General features: G+C 42.7%; 1 protein-coding gene across 2 annotated transcripts in view; it reads left to right on the top strand.

The window, feature by feature from the left end:
• The window catches only part of CHRDL1 (chordin like 1), a 43417-nt gene that overhangs the window by 5031 nt on the left and 15771 nt on the right, over nucleotides 1-22615 (top strand). For both annotated transcript variants that reach the window (XM_086619731.1, XM_086619730.1), the window contains exon 3: nucleotides 450-543. In XM_086619731.1, the coding sequence (XP_086475857.1) occupies nucleotides 450-543 (94 nt within the window). The remainder of the gene's footprint in view (nucleotides 1-449; nucleotides 544-22615) is intronic.

The following is a 22615-nucleotide window of genomic DNA, read 5'->3' as shown; positions in this document are numbered from 1 at the left end:
TGTCTACTGGGGAACCCATAAAATGAAAACAAAAGACTCTCCACAGTTTTCAGGAACAATTACAGACGCTATTGTCTCTTGCGGTCTTGAACTAACCCTCCGTAGGGGATATCTCAGAGACCTACCATTCATTATCTGTGTCTTAGTTTTGAAAATGCAATTCCTAAGTGTAATCTGCTCGAAAGAAAAACACAAATGAAGTTTGTTGCAATCCATTTCTAGGCTCTTCCTCTGATTTTAAGGTTTGTATGGATTTCTGCTACATTCTGACCTCCAGCACAAATTCAAAGGCAGTGAAAGTAGTCTGGGCTTAACCCTGGTGTGAGTGAAATCAGAATGTTGTAAAAAGGCATTTGCTTTTGAAATATCTAGATGCAGAATAGAGAACACATAGAAATTGGGTAAGACAGCCCATTTCATTAAGGTATTGTATTATGTTCCACCTGCAGAATGGAAATGTACTGTGCAGCAGAATAAGATGCCCAAGTCTGCACTGTCCTTCCCCTGTGCACGTACCACAGCTGTGCTGCCCACGATGCCCAGGTAATTCCTATTAATGACATACAGTCCTTTCTGAAATACTTATTTAATATGCTGAGTAACAGCAAAATTAAATGTCTGTGCTGGAAAACTTCTGTCAAGTGTAACATCCTTCTATATCCATTTGGGTCATGAGAGGCTTGTCCTACAGTAAGTCATGGTATTTCCTATGGTGGTTTCTTTTTAGGAAATCAGAAGTATAGATTTGGGAGGGGATTAGGTAAGCTAGCAAGTCCAGTCCCCTACAATCCAGGCAGAAGGTAGCCCAAGTTTTGCTGATGGGGTCCATGGACTATTCACTCCTCAATCCTTCCCTTATTTCTAAACTCCATCACAATAAAACCCCATCCCACAAACTTCCTGGGCTTTTCGTAAGAGCAGACGAAAATACATGGTTATTCGCAATGGTTCTCTGTTAACAAGCGATTCAAAATTGCTCTGGCAAATGTGCATTTGTGTAGTATCCCTGTACAACCAGTCTGGTAACATTCGCCTCTTACATCTCAAATCCAGGCATAGCTTCATAATTAGTAGAGACTGTTGTAAATCATAGAAGCAGTGCTGTAGAAGTTTATGACTATATAAATCCAATTGGATACTGTATAGTAAATTCCTCCAGACTGTACATTTATTATATGCTCATTATTAAGAGCCACTGTATGAAAGAGACTAAGCAGGATCTTTCACGAGGCTGTTACAGCATTCCCGACATGGCCTAATGGCTGCTAGATTTGACTGGAGCTTTTCCCTAAATGTCTGTCTTAGTGGCACCCCTCATTTCCATTTATAAAAGAGTATTCATGCAGCATCGTAGAAAGGGAGTTTATTTGACTTTCTCTAGAGAGTTTCATTGTCTGAGGAAAACAGCTGTTCCCTGACCAAAACCTGTGAGCAGGAGGCACTATGCGATGGAGGAGGGACGTGAGCACACAAGTCAGTTTGCTGTTCAGCTGGGATTGGAGCGCGTTCATTGCGCTTACTGGAGAATAAATGGCACCCACCATTAGTTTTTGGTAGGATTCATCTTTCCTGACAATTATATACATCTGTCTATCAGATGTGTGTAGCAATATCTGATCTAGGTATCTAGAATCCTTTTTTAATCAGTTATGAGGAAGAAGCATTTCAAGCACATAACTCATCTGATGCCATGATGTCACTCTTCTTGTGTCCTGGGATGAGATTCTCATCCCATTCAACGTTAGATCTAACGCTCTGGCAGCTAGCTGATGGTAGAGTTTTATCTATGACGGTCTGATACATAGGAAAGAAAGTTTGTAAGTTGGTATGCTTTATTTGACCAACTACTACTGTTAGGTTGTGTGGAAAGATGCTAGGAACATGAACCCCTTTTCTGTTTTCAGATCAAAAGAAGGACTGGTGTGCCAGTGTGCGCAAAATCCCGTCTGTTTTTCCAGCTAATCTAAACTTCAATTGGCAAGGGAATCATCTAGATACCCTTTATAGCTGTTGGAAACATGCTGTCCCCTGAGGGTGATTCATCCTGTTACCCAGAATGAGAAGAATTTTCCTCTGGAGATGCCTGGATATCTCCACAGATTATTGAAGGAGCACAGGCAAATAGCTTATGCTAGATGCTTACTTTTTTGACAGCTCAAGTTAAATCACAGAAATCCCACTCTCAGTATGTAATGGGCATTTGGGGTCAGGAACTTTTTCTTTTTTTTTTTAGTGTCTCTACAATATTTAGTATAGAAACAGAAATGTTTCTAGATTGACTGTTTTTGCTTCAAGTGCACTTTGGCAATGAACTGTTTGGCTTTTTTTCTGTTCACAAGGCTGTAAATGTCGTGATACCTATCAAGATTTTAAAACATTCTACAATGACCTAGTAAGAATGAGAAAGGGCCCCTGTAAACTCTCAAGTCCTTCGTATCAAATTAACTTCATGTTATTCACAGTCTTCAGCTAGAATTGTGTACTGTGTGTTTAAACTGATAAATCCAGAAAATTATCAGAATGAGCTCGTCCTGAATTGTGATCCATTATCTGGTCTTAACAGCTCCTAGAGTCTATCACGTATGGTGGGCCATTAAATTGGTAGCTGGGCAGCATCTCATTAAATATGAGAGTCCCACTAAGGCTTATTTTTTCCCTAATTGAATCTGTAATTCAGATAGATCTGCAGCAACGTTAGGCAAAAGAGGACCAGGAATCTCCTGTGATTTCGAGGGTTATTTGCATTGTACTTTCTGCAGTGATTATGCATATTATATTCGGTACTCTATCTTCAGTGGTAATGTTCCTGCCTGATCTGAACAGGAATCTCAAGCATTCTTGCACATCCTATGCCAGCTTTCCATTCCTAAGTGTCTGGCATACAATGTCTTTTGTGCAGCATCCCACGATATGCAGGAAATTCACTTCTCTGGTTTCCCTGGTTATTTGTTAATGGAACGGGCCAGAGCTCTGGCCGTAGCCATCCATTTGAATTACTCTCATAAATGCTCATTATATTCTGCCACGTATGTTTCCCCTCAGTTTCTCAAGCTGCATTTCAGAACTGAGTAGTGCTAGTCCCAGTGGCTTTGGGCTCTTCCTCCCGCCTTTCTGCAGGCCTTGTGCAGTGTAGCTGCCCAAATAACTGCCTCCTTATTTAATGAAGCAGAGGTAATGCCAGGAGGCAGTAACTTTCATTGGAAGCTGAACTTCATAACTACCTAAGTGGAGGAGCTGTTGAAGGGATTCCTTTGAGAAAAGTTGGCACTGCTCTCCCCTTGGAATTAATGTCTCCTGCCTCCATAGTGACACTGGACTTGCTGACACAAAGAGATGCAGTGTTTGTATCCTGTCTCCTTGGCACCATCCACCATGAATCTTAAATAGTTGTTGAACATATGTTATGAAGCATCTTCTACTTTTCACCAGTGGTTCAATCCTACCAGCTTCTACCACTGCTAACTTTTTTTTTTTTTTTTTAAACTATTCTTTATAGCATTGGCAAAATCCAGACCTTGTGTCTTATACAAAACTAGATATTCCTTCCTTTTGCAGCTCTGAAGAGTATTTTACTATCTGAATTAGATTCTTATCATGACACATCAGTAACCAAAAATACTAGGTTCACATTCATTGGGACTCTCTTTACACGTTAGTGAGATCCAAAAGGACATCACATGCTTCTGAGCTTGGAACTCTTCCTTTCTACCTCAAGATGCTCCAGGCATTGTCAGAGGAGAGGTGATTATAGAGTCAGGGAGAGAATTCACCATCATTCTTAGAGCTGGATCGGCTCTTGAGCTACAGTGGACTTCAGACCTCCTGCCTCCTGTCATGAAAATAAGCTTCATGTACAAGTTCTTGTATTGCCTTTATAAATGGAACATTTATTGCAGATTGTGTCATTTCTACATGGAACGATTGCGAATCGAAACATTTAGAGTCTAGTTAAAGATCTAAAATTTTTGAGTACCCTCTGCAATACGTAAATGTAAGATGGGTGAAGCTTACATCAGAAGCAAAAATGCACAATTGCAGGATTTAGAAAGGTTTTCCATATTCCACTTGCTGGTTTGATTAGCTGCATGCTAATGTATGAATCAGCCCATCTGGCTCTAGTATTTTTTAAGCTTTCTGCCCCAACTAAACACACTGGCTTCCAAGAATGCTCATGATTAGTAACACATTTAAGTTTAAGCTCCTTGGTACTATGATTTTTCTGTATCAAATTCAAACCACTTTTCTGATGTACTTTTCATTGTTCTTTAGATATGGAATGCCAGGTGGTACCTATATACATATCTGGACTAAATAAAAAGATGGACCAGATCAGGTATCTCACAGTAGTGGTCTGAGAACATCACCTAAAAATAAATGAGGCTATGTCTGCACAGTAGACTGCAGCATGACTTAGTAGTACCTGTGTCTTTGAACTAGCTATTTTAGATCCTGGAAGCAGCCTGGGTAGGACAGTGCAGAGCTCACTGCACCGCGAAACTCGCCTAAGAAGCAGGAAAATGCGTCTGCAATTTGCTCAGTGCTACCTTTTCTCAATTCCTTCCAGTAACTGGGCTAGTCCAGGTAACACACTGCACTCTTTAAACACTCAGCCTTGTAAGATGCTGAGTATGTTCACCACCCGCTGACCTAATGCACATTCTGTATGTAAGCACAGAAGCATGTGCATAATACAGTGCATCTCGAACTGAATTACAACCAAAGTCTTCAACTTGGGCAGTTGGAATGCTCTAGTGGAATGATTTTCCACTGCAGGATGCACATAAAATAAACCATTTGGTGAAGGGGTGTTGGGTTCTACCCACCTCACACACCAGAGCTCTCAGGCTCTCAGTTCTGGTCTTCTCATCCTTCCATTCGGAAAAACCCAATCTATTTCACAAATATTTGTGGGATGGAGGAAGGCATATTGTGCTCAACTCTTCCATTCTCTGTACAATTCTTGTTGCTACCACCTACGCTTCTCATATCACTAAGGGAGAAACTCATGGCCCAGATCTGACTGAAGTTACAAGGAGTTTTAATTGCCTTAAATAGATGGGTGTGAGGCCTGAGTAGGAAAGAGAAAAAAACATACGAATATGGTAATAGTAAGAGATGTTCAGGTGGTCCCTTACTGAGTAGATCTTGTTTGCCATGCTGTTAGTAAAAGAACAGTTGTTACCTCCCATATAAAATGTATCTCTGTTGACCGATGCTGAAATTAAAGTCAGAAACACTTCATATCCTGAATTCCAGACTGAAAACAGACTATTATCGCAATACTCAAGGTCAAGAATTTTTATGAGTAACCTGGCAAAGAGCATGTCATCCTTCTAAAAGTTGTGCCTGAACCAATACGCATGGTTCAAACAGCCAAGTATTTCACGAGAATTTGGAGATTGATTGAGACTTCACATATGACTTGTGAAACTTTAGAACTCTTCTACTGACCAAAAGATCAGATCTCTGTCTTACCCTGAAAGATCTTCAAAGTTCTCAACCCTGACAAGTTGCAAACACAGAAACCGTTTTGCTTTCTGTATGTTAAGCTCTGTTGCCTAAGTCTCCAGACAGCAGAATTTCTTCATGAGCTGTGCTGCCAAAACACTTTCCATCTTGTGCCATGAAAAGATTTGAGACCATTGGTCATGCAGCAATATAAACAATCCCTGAGCTTGTGATTTCCTTTCTCTTATATAATGGTGAAAGGATTAGGGAAGAAGGCCACAAGGAGATTGTCATGAGAAGAATGATGTGCAGATAGAATTTCTTTTTTTCATGATTCTTCTTCTGAAATCTGAATATGACAGTAGCAGATATTATAGCTACTGAAAGTCGATACATGCTGTATTTTGAGACAATAATTAAAAAGAGGCAGCTTACAAAGATGCCTCCTAAAGACCTAGATGTGATCTGTGAGAGGAAAACAACAGAGCAATAACAGCTATAACTTTATGAAAGACTTGATAAATTGTGGAGAAATCTTATAAAACCATCACTGGTGGAAAACAACAACAGCCTGTAAGTGATTTTGATACTGAATTCTTAGTCCCACACACACAGCTAATGGGAGCACTGTGCTTGACACATGTAGGGCACTTGGGCTAGCAGGGATTAAGGAACAGTAGAGGATAATCTCTCTGTAAGTCAGTCATTGATTGAGGATGGTTAAATGATGGCAGAAATGTTCAGATGAAAAAAAATCTAAGGCAGCACAAGCATCAGTAAAGTTAGGCATTGAAAGTACAATGTTATAATAACTGAGGTTCCCTCCACACACCTCTTTTGTAGCCATCAACAATTAGCACTGGAGGCGTTCAAACATCTGACCTACATGTTACCTACAAAGTCTAATCTATCAGTGACAGCGTAGTGCACCACATGTACAACTGAAAGTCCCTGGAAGCGTGTCCATACAAAACACAGTGCTAAAAAAGTGAGGAAAAAGAAAACGCAGTACAGTTACTTTTGGAATACAAGAGTGGGGAAACTTCAGGAACACTGAACATTAATGAATGAACTGTAAAGCCTGAAAGTCTTACTGGTTTTATTCTTTGCTTATATAGCACTTCTGGAAGCAGCTGAATTGTCTGAGAGATAGTATAAAAAGCTAGGCTCTGAAAATCTTGACCATTTGAAACCATTATCCGTGCTTATCTGAACTGTTCATCCAAAGAATAAAATCTGTATATTATGTAACTGATGCATGGTGTATAACAAGTTCATAACCACCTTATTAATGAGTCCTATAAGGATCATTTTCCTGACACCAGGGAGTAGACAGTTGGCACTTAAACAACAGTCCATCAACGGAAATACGAGTTTGGAGCTATAGGCACAGCTCAGATTTTAGAAAAACTGGCCACATTCTCAGCATCCTGTCCACTTTGTCACATGTCTGACATGAGCCTCAGTTCATGGAAGAAATTCTGCATACTCAGCTTCCCTTCATTGTTCACCTCCACCTTCCCCTGTTACTTTTCCTCATCTGAATCTCTCGAGACCTTTAATCCATGCTGTTGCACTGCCTGCATGCCCAGTAGCTATGGCTTCACCGCCCACCTCTGCACTTTTCAGATAATGAAAAAGAAATTAAAAATAACCTGTGACCCAAGCTCTCGGCAGTCACGGTACGGGAGACTGCAGAATAGTTATGCCAACACACACAGAAGCTGATAGTAATAACTGGAGAACTTTTTCTGTTGATAAGAGTAAATTTCAAATTTTTCTGGTCTGCATTTGGTTCCCATGGAGGTACCATAGGATTACAGAGCCGTGCTTGTTTATGGTTACTCCACAGATACAAACAAGGTGGATATTGATAATCTGCGATATGAAAGACTCATAGAATGTTACACAGCACCAGGGATTAGTGAGATGCTCTGGTTTTTGTATAGTCCCAGCAATGGGTAGCTGTCAGATAGTTGAAATAAATTGTTTATTTGGAAGTAAATTTGATTTGGAAAGATAATGATACAGGGTTTCTTGAGACATGCCTCATTTTTTCCTATTGACGTGCACTCAGATAATTCAGTTTGTTTTGTGATCTGCCTTTGTTACTAGCTTTGTAAGGAATGTTTGCTATCACATCCAGATTGAGGTTATCACTTGTTTCCATTCTGCTTTTTTGACCATAAAAATTCAAACAATATATCTGTAAATCAGCATTCAAAATTCACTGAAAAAAATATGTATCTTCCTGCATGCATGACAGCATTAGAACTTCCATTCCTTGGACTGACATGATAGGATAGGATAGGCTGCTCAGAATTTTTCCAAGATAACGTCCAAGAGCTTCAAAGATGCTTCAGACAGGATTCAAAATGCACCAAAGCTTCACTCAATTTGTTTCCTTGGCTACAAGAGATTCATGTAACAGTTCAACCTCAGAGCAAGAATTAAAATGGAGCAACCTAGGAAGTGTTTTATGATTCCGTCAGAGTTTTGCTGGGCAATTTTTTATGCCACTATAAAAGAAAACACAGGAAATTAAGCTGCAGAAAATATATTAAAATAATGGGAAGAGCTTGACTTTAGCCCTAGAAAGCTAAAAAACAACCAACAGCTTTTTGAATGTTTAAACTGAAACTACATCTTTGCCTTGAATCCGTATGAAAGTTCATACTGTCTAGATAAGGTGCTACTAGTTCCTTCAAGCAATGAGTTTCATACACTTTCTACCACCTGACCATATTAAAGACTAGCTGTTGTGATTAACTCTGAATTACCTTGGAGTTTTTAGAGCTTAACCTGGTCCTTGAAGTCATTTTAATGCAAAGCATTTTGTGGCTTAATATCTTTGACACCTGCACCTCTGAGAGGCACATATGGATTTTGTTTAGAGCTTGTGTTTGCAGTTTTGGGATAGTGCACAACTTTTCAACCCAAATTTATTGTCAGCCTCAGCCACTGCTTTAAAAACAACATCGTTGCACTGTTTTTGTTGGTTTTTAAAGGGACTTTCACACATAATCTATGTTCCTTTAACTCATAGATTTATAATAAGTTGGATTGTGATGCATGACTGAGGGAAAAGGCTAAATACCGATGGACTGAGGGTTGATCCAGAATCTACTGTAGTCAATCAACAGATTTCTATTAGCTTTGATAGGTTTTGGACTAAGCCTTCTATGAAACAGATGCAGTTATTGACTGTGATATAGTCCCCTCTCTAGAAATGTTAAGGAGTATGGTAGAAATACGAGCCAGAAGATGAAAGAGGAAACTGCCTTTGCACTGTACCACACAGAGTAGGTGTTTGGGCCATGTTCCAATCTGTTTAGTTCAATGGACTTCAGATCAGACCTTGAGTTGACACATTCATGTAGTGTGGAAACAAAAGTAGAGGGAAGAAATAAAGCAAAGGAAATTTTAACAGGAAAGAAATCCATTTGCTCTCTATGCCGTCCTATAATCCCCCAAGGACCTCCAGCCACAAAAGTTATTTAAAATAATACTAGGTGCTCCCTAGAAGATAACCTTGCACTGAAACAGTTTAATAGGTTTCCTCTGTCTGAGGTTCCTGTATTCTCATGAGATGATGAATTAGGATTTAGTTCTGGTGATGAAGGAGCTCTAGAAAATTTGTGTTTTACCTTTCTTGACATGATAGGGGTAAAAACATTTACCCTTTCAGCAGCTGGTGGTTTTGACCTTGCAACAGCCAGTTTGCAATAGCAGCTGGTCCCACCATGTGCTGAGGGCACTCAGGGCTCGGATTAGTTGTCCAGACCTGAGGATGCACTAGGAGAAGGTTGGGAATATGCAGTAACTGAGTCGATGGCACTGACACGTTTCCTGCCTTTCTGAGGCAAATGTGTGCAAGAGGCCTCCACAGATACTGCGGAAAGTTTGGTAAATTTCTGGAAAAAACAGAGCATGTGTTATCCCAGGTCACCATGACACTTGTGTTCCAGCATCTCCCTTGCTGCCTAAAATACAGAGATTCCCACGCTTTTCTGTTTTCTTTATGCCCTCTGCGTTTGGCCCCTCTCACCAAGCGGCCCTGGCATAGCACGCTCATGCTGAGGTGGCCGAAATACGATCACAGAACGCCTCCTGCACCGAAGGCCTTTTTGGGGAAGTGAACCACAGTGGCAGAATGAGGAAATCCAGATTCCCAGCTATATGCTTCTTTGCACTGGCCCTTCTGGTACAAATGGACTGGAAGATAAGCAGAAATTGGATCTCTGAGTACAAAGCAAACTTTCTGCTGTCCCTGTACCTTAGTTTCACTGGAACTGCAGGAAAATGGGCAAGTGCTCTGTGTTATATAAAAGCACTGCTATTTCTGCATGAAATGGACTACATAAACACAGGAGAATATTATTTATGTGATCTTTTCCCCATATAAACATGAGGATCTTTTTTAAAAGAATATTTTAAAAAATACAGTTTGGTTTGAACACATAGTATTAGGGTTAGTTCAATCAACAGAGTTGTTCCAGATTTATTCAACGTAACTATGATCGAAATCTCGCTGACTTGTCCCTCTCCTAGCAAGCTGCATAATCTCTTTCTGCAGGATGCTTTCCTCACCTCTTTAAGTCCTAAGCTGCTCTGTTTTGAATTGGAAGGATCAGATTATCAACACATATTTATTCCTTTATTCCAAATACGTGTATCATACTGAAGAGCTGTTTCTTATATATAATAACCATATTCCATTGGCTTATGTGTAGTATAGGGAAGAGCCTAATATAGAGGATTTCTGCCTGGAGGCAGGATTCTTTATCTTTTACTTGGAATGTTACTTGCAGTTAGATTTTTTTCAGGACTGGGAAGAGATTTGGCTGAACTCCTTGGAACATAGACACCAAGGCAGCAGGGGTCAAAGGACTCATTGCTACTTTTTCAGAGCTCTGATTCCTTAGGTGAAAGGAGGCTAGTTCAGATACTGTTAATCAGAGCAGCTCCACGACTTCTCACATCTATTCGTGCTTATGTAACTGTCAAAACGAATGTTCCAGCAACAGGAAGAGGCACGTATCATTGAAAAGCTGGAGAGAGGAGTTCAGGCCAGGTCCCCTCGCAATGCAGGTTTCAAAGTGATTAGATTTACTCGCTTTGTGTTTCTGTCCTGTACATCAGGACGACAGAGGATTCACACACGTTCCAACTGGCTGTGCAGTCAAAAGTAACTCTAAGAGTAAATTGCAGTCTCTCACTCTGGCCCTGCTTCAGCAAGGTGCCAGATTGAAGTCTGTCTCTTGCAGTCAGTAGAAGCTGCAAAGGAGCTTCAGATTCTCAAGCAGTGTACAGATGACTTTGGTGACACAGAAAGATAAGAAATGTGAGTTAGAAGGCAGCAAACAAGGAGAGTCCAAACCCACTGCCATCTGATGTGTCACTAATATATCACTTGCTGTTGCTTTCCCCATATTCCAGTGACACAAGGTATCACTAGCATACTCCATCGAGAATGAAGCACATCACTTCATTTGTCAGGACTTTCCTCTTAGTTTAGTTTCTCCTGAACGAGGTGCAAAAACATTACCTGCTGAAGGGCAATGTTTGGAACCACAGCACAGCTCATGTGCTTTGAATTAATCTTCAATATTGCTGCCCTGAAATTGAAATTAAAACATTACACCTTGTTTACTTAAGAGTCCTAGACTCCAGAGTTATTTACTGAACAGTACGTCCTTCCAGAAGTCATCCCCTGGCTTCACTGGGATCCATTTGAAAGAAATGGACTGATCTGTACTGTGGTGTAAAAGATGCTGTTCACCACATGCAAGGTGGGACCTTAAGGTATGTTCTTACCCTTAAAGTTTTATGGATTCAGCACCAGGATTAAAAAAAAAAAAATAATCCACAAGTCAGCCCATTGTCATGAGTGTTTGGCAAAAAAAGACAAGAACTGGTTTTGCTGCTGCCAGTCCCAGCTCCGCTTTCAGACAGAAGCTGGAAGTTGACGTGGGAGGCACAGTTCCTACTCTGCATGTGTCTGGCTCAGGATAGAGCTATTGCTATGAACGATAGTTAATTTGGGGAAGTCTTGTCCCATACACAAACACAAAGTGAATGCCATTCTAAGACAGATGGGTGACAGGCTTCTGTGGGTGACAGCTTGTTTCGTGTTAAAAACACATTTCAGTGGTAGATGAAAACAACATTTTTTACATTGTGGTTGGCCTTTGGTAACTGCAACCTGCATTCTGGGAGCGGTTGAAGAAAGCTAGAGAGGTAGCAAGGTGCATAACATAAAGAAAGTTTCCAACATCTTATCTGCAGCTCGCTCTTCCCTGCATTTTAGGCTTCCAGGTCCTAGCACGAATTGCAGTCAGTGTAAGTTAGCATTTTATTCTACATTGATGCCTGGATTTTTTTCAACCCACTTAGTAAATTGTAACTCCACCTGCAGGTTTTTATCCAGAAATGTAATTTTCTGCACATGAATAAGTTATCCTATTCTTTTATTCAGTTAGTATTTTGGATCCTCCTAGAAGTGGAACCTGGAACACATTGTGTTCGCCTTTAACATTGCTGTGAAAAACACCAGTAAAAAGATCAATAAGCAAGAATCATCGCTGTATCTCTCTACTGATTTATATGTAAGTTACCTTACAGTAAGTTTGCAGACCCTAAAGTAACTTAAGTTACTAAACCTAAGTTACTTACCCTCAGTAAGTTTGCAGATGACACCAAGCTGGGCGGAGGATTGATCTGCTCGAGGGTAGGAAGGCTCTCCAGAGGGATCTGGACAGGCTGGATCGATGGGCTGAGGCCAATTGTACAAGGTTCAACAGGCTCAGTGCCAGGTCCTGCACTTGGGTCACAACAACCCCATGGAGCCCTACAGGCTTGGGGAAGAGGGGCTGGAAAGCTGCCTGGCAGAAAAAGACCTGGGAGTGTTGGTTGATAACCATCTGAACATGAGCCTGCAGTGTGCCCAGGTGGCCAAGAAGGCCAGTAGCATCCTGGCTTGTGTCAGAAACAGTGTGGTCAGCAGGACTAGGGAAGTGATCATCCCCCTGTACTTGGCACTGGTGAGGCTGCACCTCAAATACTGTGTCCAGTTTTGGGCCCCTCACTACACCCTCACTGAGGTGCTGGAGCATGTCCAGAGAAGGGCAACGAAGCTGGTGAAGGGTCTGGAGCACAAGTCTTATGAGGAGCAGCTGAGGAAACTGGGGTTGTTCAGCCTGGAGAAAAGGAGGCTGAGGGGAGACCTTATCGCTCTCTGCAACTACCTGAAAGGAGGTTGTAGAGAGGTGGGGGTTGGTCTGTTCTCCCAAGTAACAAGCGATAGGATGAGAGGAAACGGTCTCAGGTTGTGCCAGGGGAGGTTTAGATTGGATATTAGGAAAAATTTCTTCCCCAAAAGGATTGTCAAACATTGGAACAGGCTGCCCAGGGAAGTGGTTGAGTCACCATGCCTGGAAGTGTTCAAAAAATGTGCAGATGTAGCACTTCAGGACATGGTTTAGTGGGCATGGTGGTATTGGGTTGATGGTTGGACTTGATGTTCTTAGAGGTCTTTTCCAAGCTCAATGATTCTGTGATTCTATAGAGAATGATTTTGCTTGTAGGGAAAAGACCTGGACTCCACAAAGGAGGAGAAGTAACTATTTTTTTCACAAGGAGTCCTAGGGTTATGTGCAACTCCTACCCAAGCAAACAGTTTCCCAAAAACAGATGTCAGGTCATCAAAGTGCTGCCCACTTGTGTTGGACAGTGTGTGTACCTAAGCTGATTGAGGTTTCATAATATTTTCGATAAGCAAAACAAGGACAAGTACTCTTGTACTCTCGTCATGTTCCCCTTTGGCACATTTCCAAGAACTGTATTTTATTTTGACCTTCATAATTGCTCTTTTTGTGTTGCTTCTGAATAGTTAACTTGCAATTCTTCTGCCAATTTTAAATGTCAAGGCAAGTAATAGGGCCTCTCATGATGTTACGTTACAACTTGGGGTGACCTGATTTCTGTAGAGAAGCAGCATGTGAGATGACCAGTTAGCTAGTGTCCAAAGACAGTTTCCTGCACCAGGATACAGCCTAGAGAGCTTTGGAGTACCCGTTGCAACTAAACTGACTCTCCTAATTGTGTTCAGTAAGAAGTAAAACTCACTGGGAATGCAAGTGAACGCACAGGAGAGATGTCACTGCAAACAGTTGTCCCAGACTAACAGCAGAATTCAATTGCTTGTCTAGTGAAGAGGGTTCCAAACCAAATCCTCAGTCTCTTGGTCTGTACATGCTTACGCTCCATGTTGATTCAGAAAACATGTTTCATAAAATCCTCTCTGTATTCAAATTCATAATCTATCATCTGACTACTTAAAAAAGTCCAGAGACACTATCTGCAGAACAGTTCCCAGTATGGTAAGTTTCTTACGGCATTAGACCTCATGATGAATTTCATATTGTTTAGCACTTGATTGTTTTTGTAAGGGTGGTTAATAAAACAGACAAACTGCAAAAACCAAGCCAGGCTGAGCGCCTAGCGTTTCTGCTGGATGTTAAAAGCCCGTCTTTCTCAGTAAATGACACTAGGTGATTCTGAATGTTGCAGTTTAAAAATAGTTTCTCAGTCAGCAAGCCAAGAGTCTGTAGGATTTTTAAAAAATGATCTTTGCCAGATGTTCTGATACTAAAATAAGCAATAGTGAGAGTGTTAAGTACTAACAAGAATGGCCAGAATATTGTACAAGAAAGTATCTTGTAGAGATGCAGTAAAACCCCACAGATCTCTACAGAGGTGCTGTGCAGGGTCCTAACAGACCCTGCTGAGAAGTATGCAGCAGCATGAACTTTGCCTACACGTTGTCTAATGTGTAAAGTCTCCATTTCAGGAGGACACTAGGTTACCACTTCAACCTATTTCTGGTTGCAGATCAGTAAAACCTGGCACAATGACTTTCAGAAAGCCAAGATGCTTGGTCTCATTCTCCACAATGGTGAAGACCACCCAAAAGCAACTGATTTTCTTGTCTTGAAGGTCAGATGTCACATCAAAAATATTTTACCTATCATCATGTCATGACTGTACTGATTCTGTACTGGTTTTGCCAGTTTGTTAGTGTCCCAAAATTGTTAGCAATTGTACCTGTACCTCCTGACTTTATCCAGAAAGATCCAAGCTGAAGACTTAATTGACTGTAGTAAGGTCTGGATCCTAAAGCCCTTCTTCAAGTGGGTCACTCCACAGTTCTCAAAAGGCTAGTTTGCTCATAGTCAGTTACTGCTTTTCACTTTCTGCACATAAATGCTTCTACAGAAGTTACCACTGTTTCAAACACCAGGAACTGCCCATGGAATTTGTGTAAGCTATTCAAGGGATTAGTTGCAGATAACTGATGCTCTTCTACTCCATATCCAAGTAAGGGTAAAGTATCTCAGGACCAAGTTTTTACAACAATCTAGGAAGGAATAGCTGTAAACAGAAAAAGCTAAAAGATGGTGTTCCAAAACCTGATGGTTTCCTGGTGTTCGCGCAGGCAGGGCGAGCAGACAGAGCAAGCAGGCAGAGCGTTGAGCCCGGTCGGAAGTCCCTGACTGACATGGTGGTCACTAGGCATAAAGCGAAGGCTGCCTCCAGCCCGGTGCCAGCCAGGACCGACGCAGCCTCCCAGACGGACCCCCGCTGGGTGCACGCTGCCACCCAGGTAAGCTGCAGGTCTTGTTCCCCAAGTGTATTGGCTCAGGTTGCCACCGGGGAACTCACTTGTGGGAGCTGTGCCAGGGTGGAGGAACTCCTCCGCCTGGTGACAGAGCTCAGAGAGGAGGTAAGCAGGCTGAGGGCCATCAGGGAGTGCGAGAGGGAGATTGACCAATGGACCAGTACTTTGTGCTCCCGCCCGCAGACCCAACAGGCTACCACAGCTTCTCAGACTGAGGAGCCCCCAACCTCTCCCCACCTGGCCGGGAAGAGGAATCCAGGTGGGAATGAGCAATGGCAGCAGGTCCCTGCCCGGCGCGGCAAGCCTGCCCCCTCTGCTCCTGCAACTACCTCCCAGGTTCCATTACACAACAGATTTGAAGCTCTACAAGTGGAACCAACACCCAGGGAGGATGATGATACACACACGCTAGTATCCTTCCCTAGGACCACACGTATCATCAAGACAGCCTCAGTTAAAAAGGAAAGGCGGGTGATTGTTTTAGGAGACTCCCTTTTGAGGGGTGTGGAGGGCCAGATTTGTAGACCTGACCCTTTACACAGGGAGGTCTGCTCCCTTCCTGGGGCAACAATTAGGGATGTAACAAAAAAACTCCCATCTATAGTCAGACCCACTGATTACTACCCTCTTCTTCTTTTCCAAGTTGGTATGGATGACATTAGGAAAAGAAACATCCGGACTATTAAGAAAGATCTCAGGGTTTTGGGAAGAATGTTGAAGGGATCGGGGGCCCAAGTAATATTCTCTTCTATCATACCGACTCTAGGACATGACACAAGATGGAAAACAAAGATCGAGGATTTAAATAATTGGCTACAAAAGTGGTGTGAGGAAAACAACCTAGGCTTCTTTAACCACGGGCTGACCTTAATGCCAGATCTTCTATCTAGGGACGGGGCGGGTTTGTCTCCACAGGGGAAAAGGCTGCTCGCTACAGAACTAGCTGGGATCATCAACAGGGCTTTAAACTAGATGTGAAGGGGGTGGGGGGTATTATCAGACTTAGAGGATTAACAGCCGAGGACGGCCCTCCATTGTCTGATGAAGGGAGTGTAGGCAGGTGCCTTCGGCCTGCTGCCTCAGTGATACTAGGGGGTGATATGTGTAGTCAAGAGCAACACACAAGTTGCCTAGAGGTTAAAGAGAATCCCAAAAATAACAGCTCAGGTAATAAAACTTCCCCCGCTAGGGGTCCCGTGGGGTCAAAAGCCCAACTTACGTGCTTCTATACAAACGCACGTAGTATGGGCAATAAACAAGAGGAACTGGAAGCTCTTGCTATCCGGGGAAACTACGACATAGTTGCCATCACTGAAACATGGTGGGATGACTCGTATAACTGGAGTGCTACCATGGATGGCTACAAACTCTTCAGGAGGGATAGGAGAGGTAGAAGGGGTGGTGGGGTTGCCCTGTATGTAAGGGAAGATCTAAACTGTTTAGAGTTAAATGTTGGGGATGACCTAGTAGAATGTCTGTGGGTGAAAATCAAAGAGGGGCCTATGAAGGCGGATATTGTAGTGGGTATCTGCTATAGGCCACCCTATCAGGACAGTGAGACTGATGAGCTATTCTTTAAACAACTGGGGGAAGTCTCGCGCTCACTAGCCCTTGTCCTTATGGGTGACTTTAACCTGCCTGATGTCTGTTGGAAGTATAACATGGCAGTCAGGAAACAGTCTAGGCGGTTCCTGCAGAGTGTGGAGGACAACTTCCTCTCACAACTGGTTAGTGAACCGACTAGAGAAGGAGCTCCCCTAGACCTGCTGTTTGTGAACAGAGAAGGTCTTGTGGGAGATGTGAAGGTTGGAGGACGCCTGGGGCTTAGTGACCACGAGATAATAGAATTCTCAATTCTAGGGGAAGTTAGGAGAGGGAACACTAAAACGGCCAAGCTGGACTTTGGGCGAGCTGACTTTGGGCTGTTTAGAAGTCTGGTTAACAAAGTCCAATGGGAGACAGCTCTCAAGGGTAAGGGGGCGCAGGAGGGATGGTTACTATTCAAAAAGGAAATTCTGGAGGCACAGGAGCGAGCTGTCCCTGTGTGCCGGAAGTCGAGCCGCCGGGGTAGAAAACCAGCTTGGATAACAAAGGAGATTTGGGAACATCTCAAAAGAAAAAGGGATGTCTACAAGTCTTGGAAGAATGGGCAGGCATCCAGGAATCAATACAGGGAGGAAGTTAGGGCATGTAGGGAGATAATCAGGGAGGCAAAAGCCCAATTGGAACTTAGACTAGCCAGCTCCGTAAGGGACAACAAAAAGTCTTTCTATAAATATATTAATAACAAAAGGAGGGCTAAAGATCACCTCCAGCCCCTACTGGACTCAGGGGGTACGTTAGTCACTAGGGATGAAGACAAGGCTGAGGTCCTTAATGCCTTCTTTGCCTCAGTCTTTAATAATAAGGTCAGCAGTTCCCAGGTGAGCTGGCCTTCGGTGTCTGAGTGCAGGGAGGGAGAGCAGATCGAAGCTCCTGTGATCCAAGAGGAACGGGTCAAGGATCTGCTCCTTCGGCTGGATGCCCACAAGTCTATGGGGCCTGATGGTATCCACCCGAGAGTCCTGAGAGAGCTGGCGGATGTCATTGCCAAACCCCTGTCCATTATCTTTGGGCAGTCTTGGCTCACTGGGGAAGTTCCGCTGGACTGGAGGCTGGCGGATGTTACCCCCATTTACAAAAAAGGGCGGAAGGAGGATCCGGGGAACTACAGGCCTGTCAGTCTGACCTCGGTGACGGGCAAAGTCATGGAACAGGTTATCTTGAGTGCTATTAATGAGCACATACAGGTTAACCGGGTGATCAGGCCCAGTCAACATGGGTTTATGAAAGGCAGGTCTTGCCAATCAAACCTGATCACCTTCTATGACAGGGTGACCCGCCTGGTTGACGAGGGAAGGGCTGTGGATGTAGTTTTCCTGGACCTCAGTAAAGCCTTTGATACAGTTTCTCATAGTGTTCTGGTGGAGAAACTGGTAACTGCTGGCCTGGATAGGCACACCCTCCTTTGGGTTAAAAACTGGCTGGATGGCCGGGCCCAAAGAGTGGTGGTAAATGGGGCTAAATCCGGCTGGAGGCCGGTCACCAGTGGGGTTCCCCAGGGCTCAGTGCTGGGTCCAGTTCTGTTTAACATCTTTATCAATGACCTGGATGAGGGGATTGAATGTACCCTCAGTAAATTTGCGGACGACACCAAGCTGGGAGGCTGTGTTGATCTGCTTGAGGGTAGGGAGGCCCTTCAGAGGGATTTGAACAGACTGGATCGTTGGGCTGAGGCCAATGGCATGAGCTTTAATAAGGCCAAGTGCAGAGTCCTTCACTTGGGGTATAAAAACCCCAAGCATCGCTATAGGCTCGGGGAGGAGTGGCTGGAGAGCTGCCTGGCGGAAAAGGACCTGGGGGTGTTGGTTGACTACCGGCTTGATATGAGCCAGCAGTGTGCCCAGGTGGCCAAAAAGGCCAATGGGATACTGGCGTGTATCAAGAATAGTGTGACCAGCAGGAGCAGGGAGGTGATCCTGCCCCTGTACTCGGCACTGGTGAGGCCGCACCTGGAATATTGTGTCCAGTTTTGGGCCCCTCGCTTTAAGAGAGATATTGAGCTCCTGGAGCGAGTCCAAAGAAGGGCGACTAAACTGATCAAGGGGCTGGAAAATAAAACTTATGAGGAGCGGCTGAGGGAGTTGGGGCTGTTTAGCCTGGAGAAGAGGAGGCTGAGGGGAGACCTGATTACGGCCTATAAATACTTGAGAAAATATGGTGGGGAGTTAGGGGAAGGGCTCTTTACATTAGTGATGGGAGATAGAACAAGAGGAAATGGGCATAAGCTTAGTCAGGGGAGATTCAGGTTGGATGTTAGGAAGTATTTCTTCTCTGAAAGGGTTGTCAGCCACTGGAATAGGCTGCCCAGGGAAGTGGTTGAGTCCCCATCCCTGGATGTGTTTAAGAATAGGGTGGATGAGCTACTTGAGGATATGGTTTAATGGGGATTAGGGATGGTTGGACTCGATGATCTCTAAGGTCTTTTCCAACCTAGAAATCTATGAATCTATGAATCTATGAAAACTGACTGTGAGTCATGTGACACAGTATCTATTTCTCCCAGGAGACTGGAAAGCTATAGAAGCCAGGAAGCTGTAGTCTGTGTACAAGGGCCCTCTAACCTTGGCCCTTGGAAGCCTCAAGTCATGGGCAGACCATCAGGAACCCAGGCAGGTTTCCATGAAAAGTCTGTGATTGGAGTAAATTCCACTGAACCAGAAAATTTCCATAAAATGTCAGTGGTTTATCAAATTCATATCTAACCCTGTTTTGCGAGACTAGCAGGAAAGCATTAGTGCTGCACTTCACACTTGGTTAGCATCCCTTCATGGCAAACTTTTTGCCATTCATTTTCTTCATGCATCCTGTCAAACAGACTATAGTTCATGGAATACGTGAACTAGACCTATGTGTGGTTCTAGTTCATAGTGAACTTTTGTATCAGGCTGTACTACAGATCTGAATTGATACAAATCTTGTTCATATAGATCAACAGTTCCTCCTAGTACAAGCATCCATCTCAAACATAACCTTAAAATGCAGCGTTCAAGCAAGCACCTAGGCTGAATCCTGAAGGAAACCTTTCTGTTGGCTTCACTGAGGCCAGGATTTACCCTGTGTGTATGGTACACCAGTGAAAAACAGCCTAGGTAGACAGCAGAAGCTGGACAGAATCCCATGTTTGGAAGAGAGGAATGCTTGGATATAAGAATTCAAGCATAGCCACCATAGTCTTTAGTTGCTTTTACAAAAATAATTGTTTTGAAGTTAATGCATTTTTGATACAGTTGTATTCTGTTGCCTGTTTGTAAAACCTGCAAGATCTCTTCAGCCAGGTTCAACCTTTACAGCTACTTAAAGGTTAAGTTCAAATCCACAGCAAGTCATATGAAGCCTAGGTTGTACATCTTAGCCCCCTGCCGTTACCTAATGCTAATGTTGGTGATAAATCACTGCTATCCATATTGCTAACTCATGGTCTTATCTTGATCCCACTAAAATCACCGGCAGATGTAAGCACAGCCTGTCGACTTCTATAGTGAAGTCTGAGCCCTGAGAGAATAAATGCCAACCACAGAAATAAAGATGCCTCCTTTTTGATGGATGCTATAACACCTTTACCCTATATGTTTTATATTGCGTCCACTGACGTGCTATGAATGCCAGAAAAAAAAAGCTCAGATTGAACCTGGTTAATTAAAAGGATTCACACAGATGGTTTGCCTGGTACTTTACAGAGGCAGCTAATTAAAGCAATGTTAGTCAGCACCATTAAAATGCCAGATAAGCTTTGGGAACAATCCTGATTAGGAAGCAAGGTTTACAAATAGAGCTTTGAGCACTGCAGTATATTTGCAGTTAATTAATCTACTTCTAACATATCTGAACTCAGGCACAGAATAATGCATGCTGATATCAATATTAATGCCGAGATTTTTCAGAGTTCAAACCTGGCACTTATTAAACAATCCACAATGACTCTAATTCCACATTCTACAGGAGAATATGATATGAGGGAGTCTGAACTCCTCTAATTAGCCATGATTTAAAAAGCACTAGAAAAGAAACCAAGGCAAGTCCTGGTTGTGCAAAGCCAGTCACACACTCGCAAAGACAGAGAGGGAGGAACTGCACCAGGCAGAGGTTATATTTAGCCGTGCAGTATAAACAAAGCTTCCTTGCAGTTTTAGATAGATGCTGTGTTTGGAGAGGATCAGTTGCACTCTCCAATATGCCGGCTCCTATATATGACTGTATTTTTTTTTTTTTTTTGCAATAATAGTAATGTTCTGAATTGATCTGAAAACTTTTTCTAAACCTTATTTTATGCAACCAAACAGGCCCATTCACTTAATGTGCTAAAAGATAACCATATGCACAGGTATGTGCAGCACAGGACCTAAACGGTGGTCTTATTCCCTGTAATTGAAAGTGGCTTTTCTTATGATTATTTAATCAAATAAGACTTGAAAATAGCAATAGAATTTCATCTTATATTCCAAAGACAGGCAGATGTACATGTGTTTTGGGCTGCATGTTGTGATTTAGCGGTTAGAGGCCTAAATTCTGTGATCAACTTAAATACAGAGAAACACAACTTCCTACTGCAACTCTCCCTGTCATTTTCCAAGGAATAAAAGTTTCACCATCCTCCTTCCCTTATTTAGAAGCCACAGTTTAAAGGCATTTGGTGATTTCATAGTGATCTGAGCAATGTGGTATATACCAAGGTAAATCTGCAGTAAAATTTACTCTCTTCATCCAATACTCCGGAGTCACGGGGTGAGTCATTCCAGTATTGGTCTTTGCAAATGTCATACCACAAGCCAAACGCTGCTTTTGGACAGGCATCCCACAGCAATGCCCTGTAGAGGCTGCATGAACTCATATCCAGACAAGACCCATCTGTATCCTCCTTTTATTTCTCCTCTCATTTTTATTTCTTTCCAGTTCTACTGCTCTTCTGGTTGCCCAAGGGGCAAAGGGATAACTAAGGGCTTGGCAATCTCTCTGCTTTCCATGAGTTGACTCCTGGAAAGCCCAAGAATCTATGGTGACATAAGTTTTGGGAGGTAGCACAGTCCTGAGAAGTGCCTCTTTATTCATGTTTTTCAATATTTGTGCCTAATGGGACAGCAGCTGAATTTGTCACTTGTTTTTTTTTGCTGATGACTTTCAAAGGATGTATCTTAATTAGAGCATACATCTTGCCATTCCAGAATGTGTATTACTAGCAAACCATACAGAAAGTGCCGAAAGCACTGCCTTTCTGTGCCAAGCACAAGTGTTGTCAAAGCTCTGTACTACTTATAAGATTTTGGAAAGGTATCATTAGACACCCTTGATTACATTGAAATAATGATGTATTTGGTGCTTCGAAGAAGGAAGTGCAAATACCATGTCTGTCTCTTGAAGAGAAATTAAATGTCAGGCAAGGAACCCTAAATGGCTAACTTCTGCTATTCTCCTGCAGAATACTCTTTGCTGACCCACCAGACTCTCAAATACTGTAGTATGTGTATGTTCCACAGCCAGATTTGACATTTACCATTCAAAATATCATTTGATGGACCAATGTAACTAAATATATGCTTTTATGGAGAACTCTAAGTGTCAGTGTTTAATGCCAGTGCATGCCAGCAGAAAACTGCTCTTTCACTTGAGCTCCCAGCTGAAAAAGGTGCATTCTGTGGTGGTACAGTTTCACAAAAAAAAAATATCTCCCCAGTTTTATCTGATAGATGATGAAAGGGGCTACAGCAAAACCTGAATTTTCAAGTCAGGTTTCTTTTACATGGAAACCCAAACCCACTGAATGAAATTTCAGCTTCATTCCTAGAAATTTGCAGTGATTCGGGCTCCAGAGAACAAACAGTCCAGTGCTACTTCCATAGAGCTCTTGTTTGAAATGCCTCTTCCCATGCTGAGATGCTAAATTTGTGTGAA

The sequence above is a fragment of the Tauraco erythrolophus genome, chromosome 13 (genome assembly GCF_009769465.1).
Source record: "Tauraco erythrolophus isolate bTauEry1 chromosome 13, bTauEry1.pri, whole genome shotgun sequence".
NCBI classification, from domain to species: domain Eukaryota; kingdom Metazoa; phylum Chordata; class Aves; order Musophagiformes; family Musophagidae; genus Tauraco; species Tauraco erythrolophus.
This window is presented reverse-complemented; position numbering and strand designations above follow the sequence as displayed.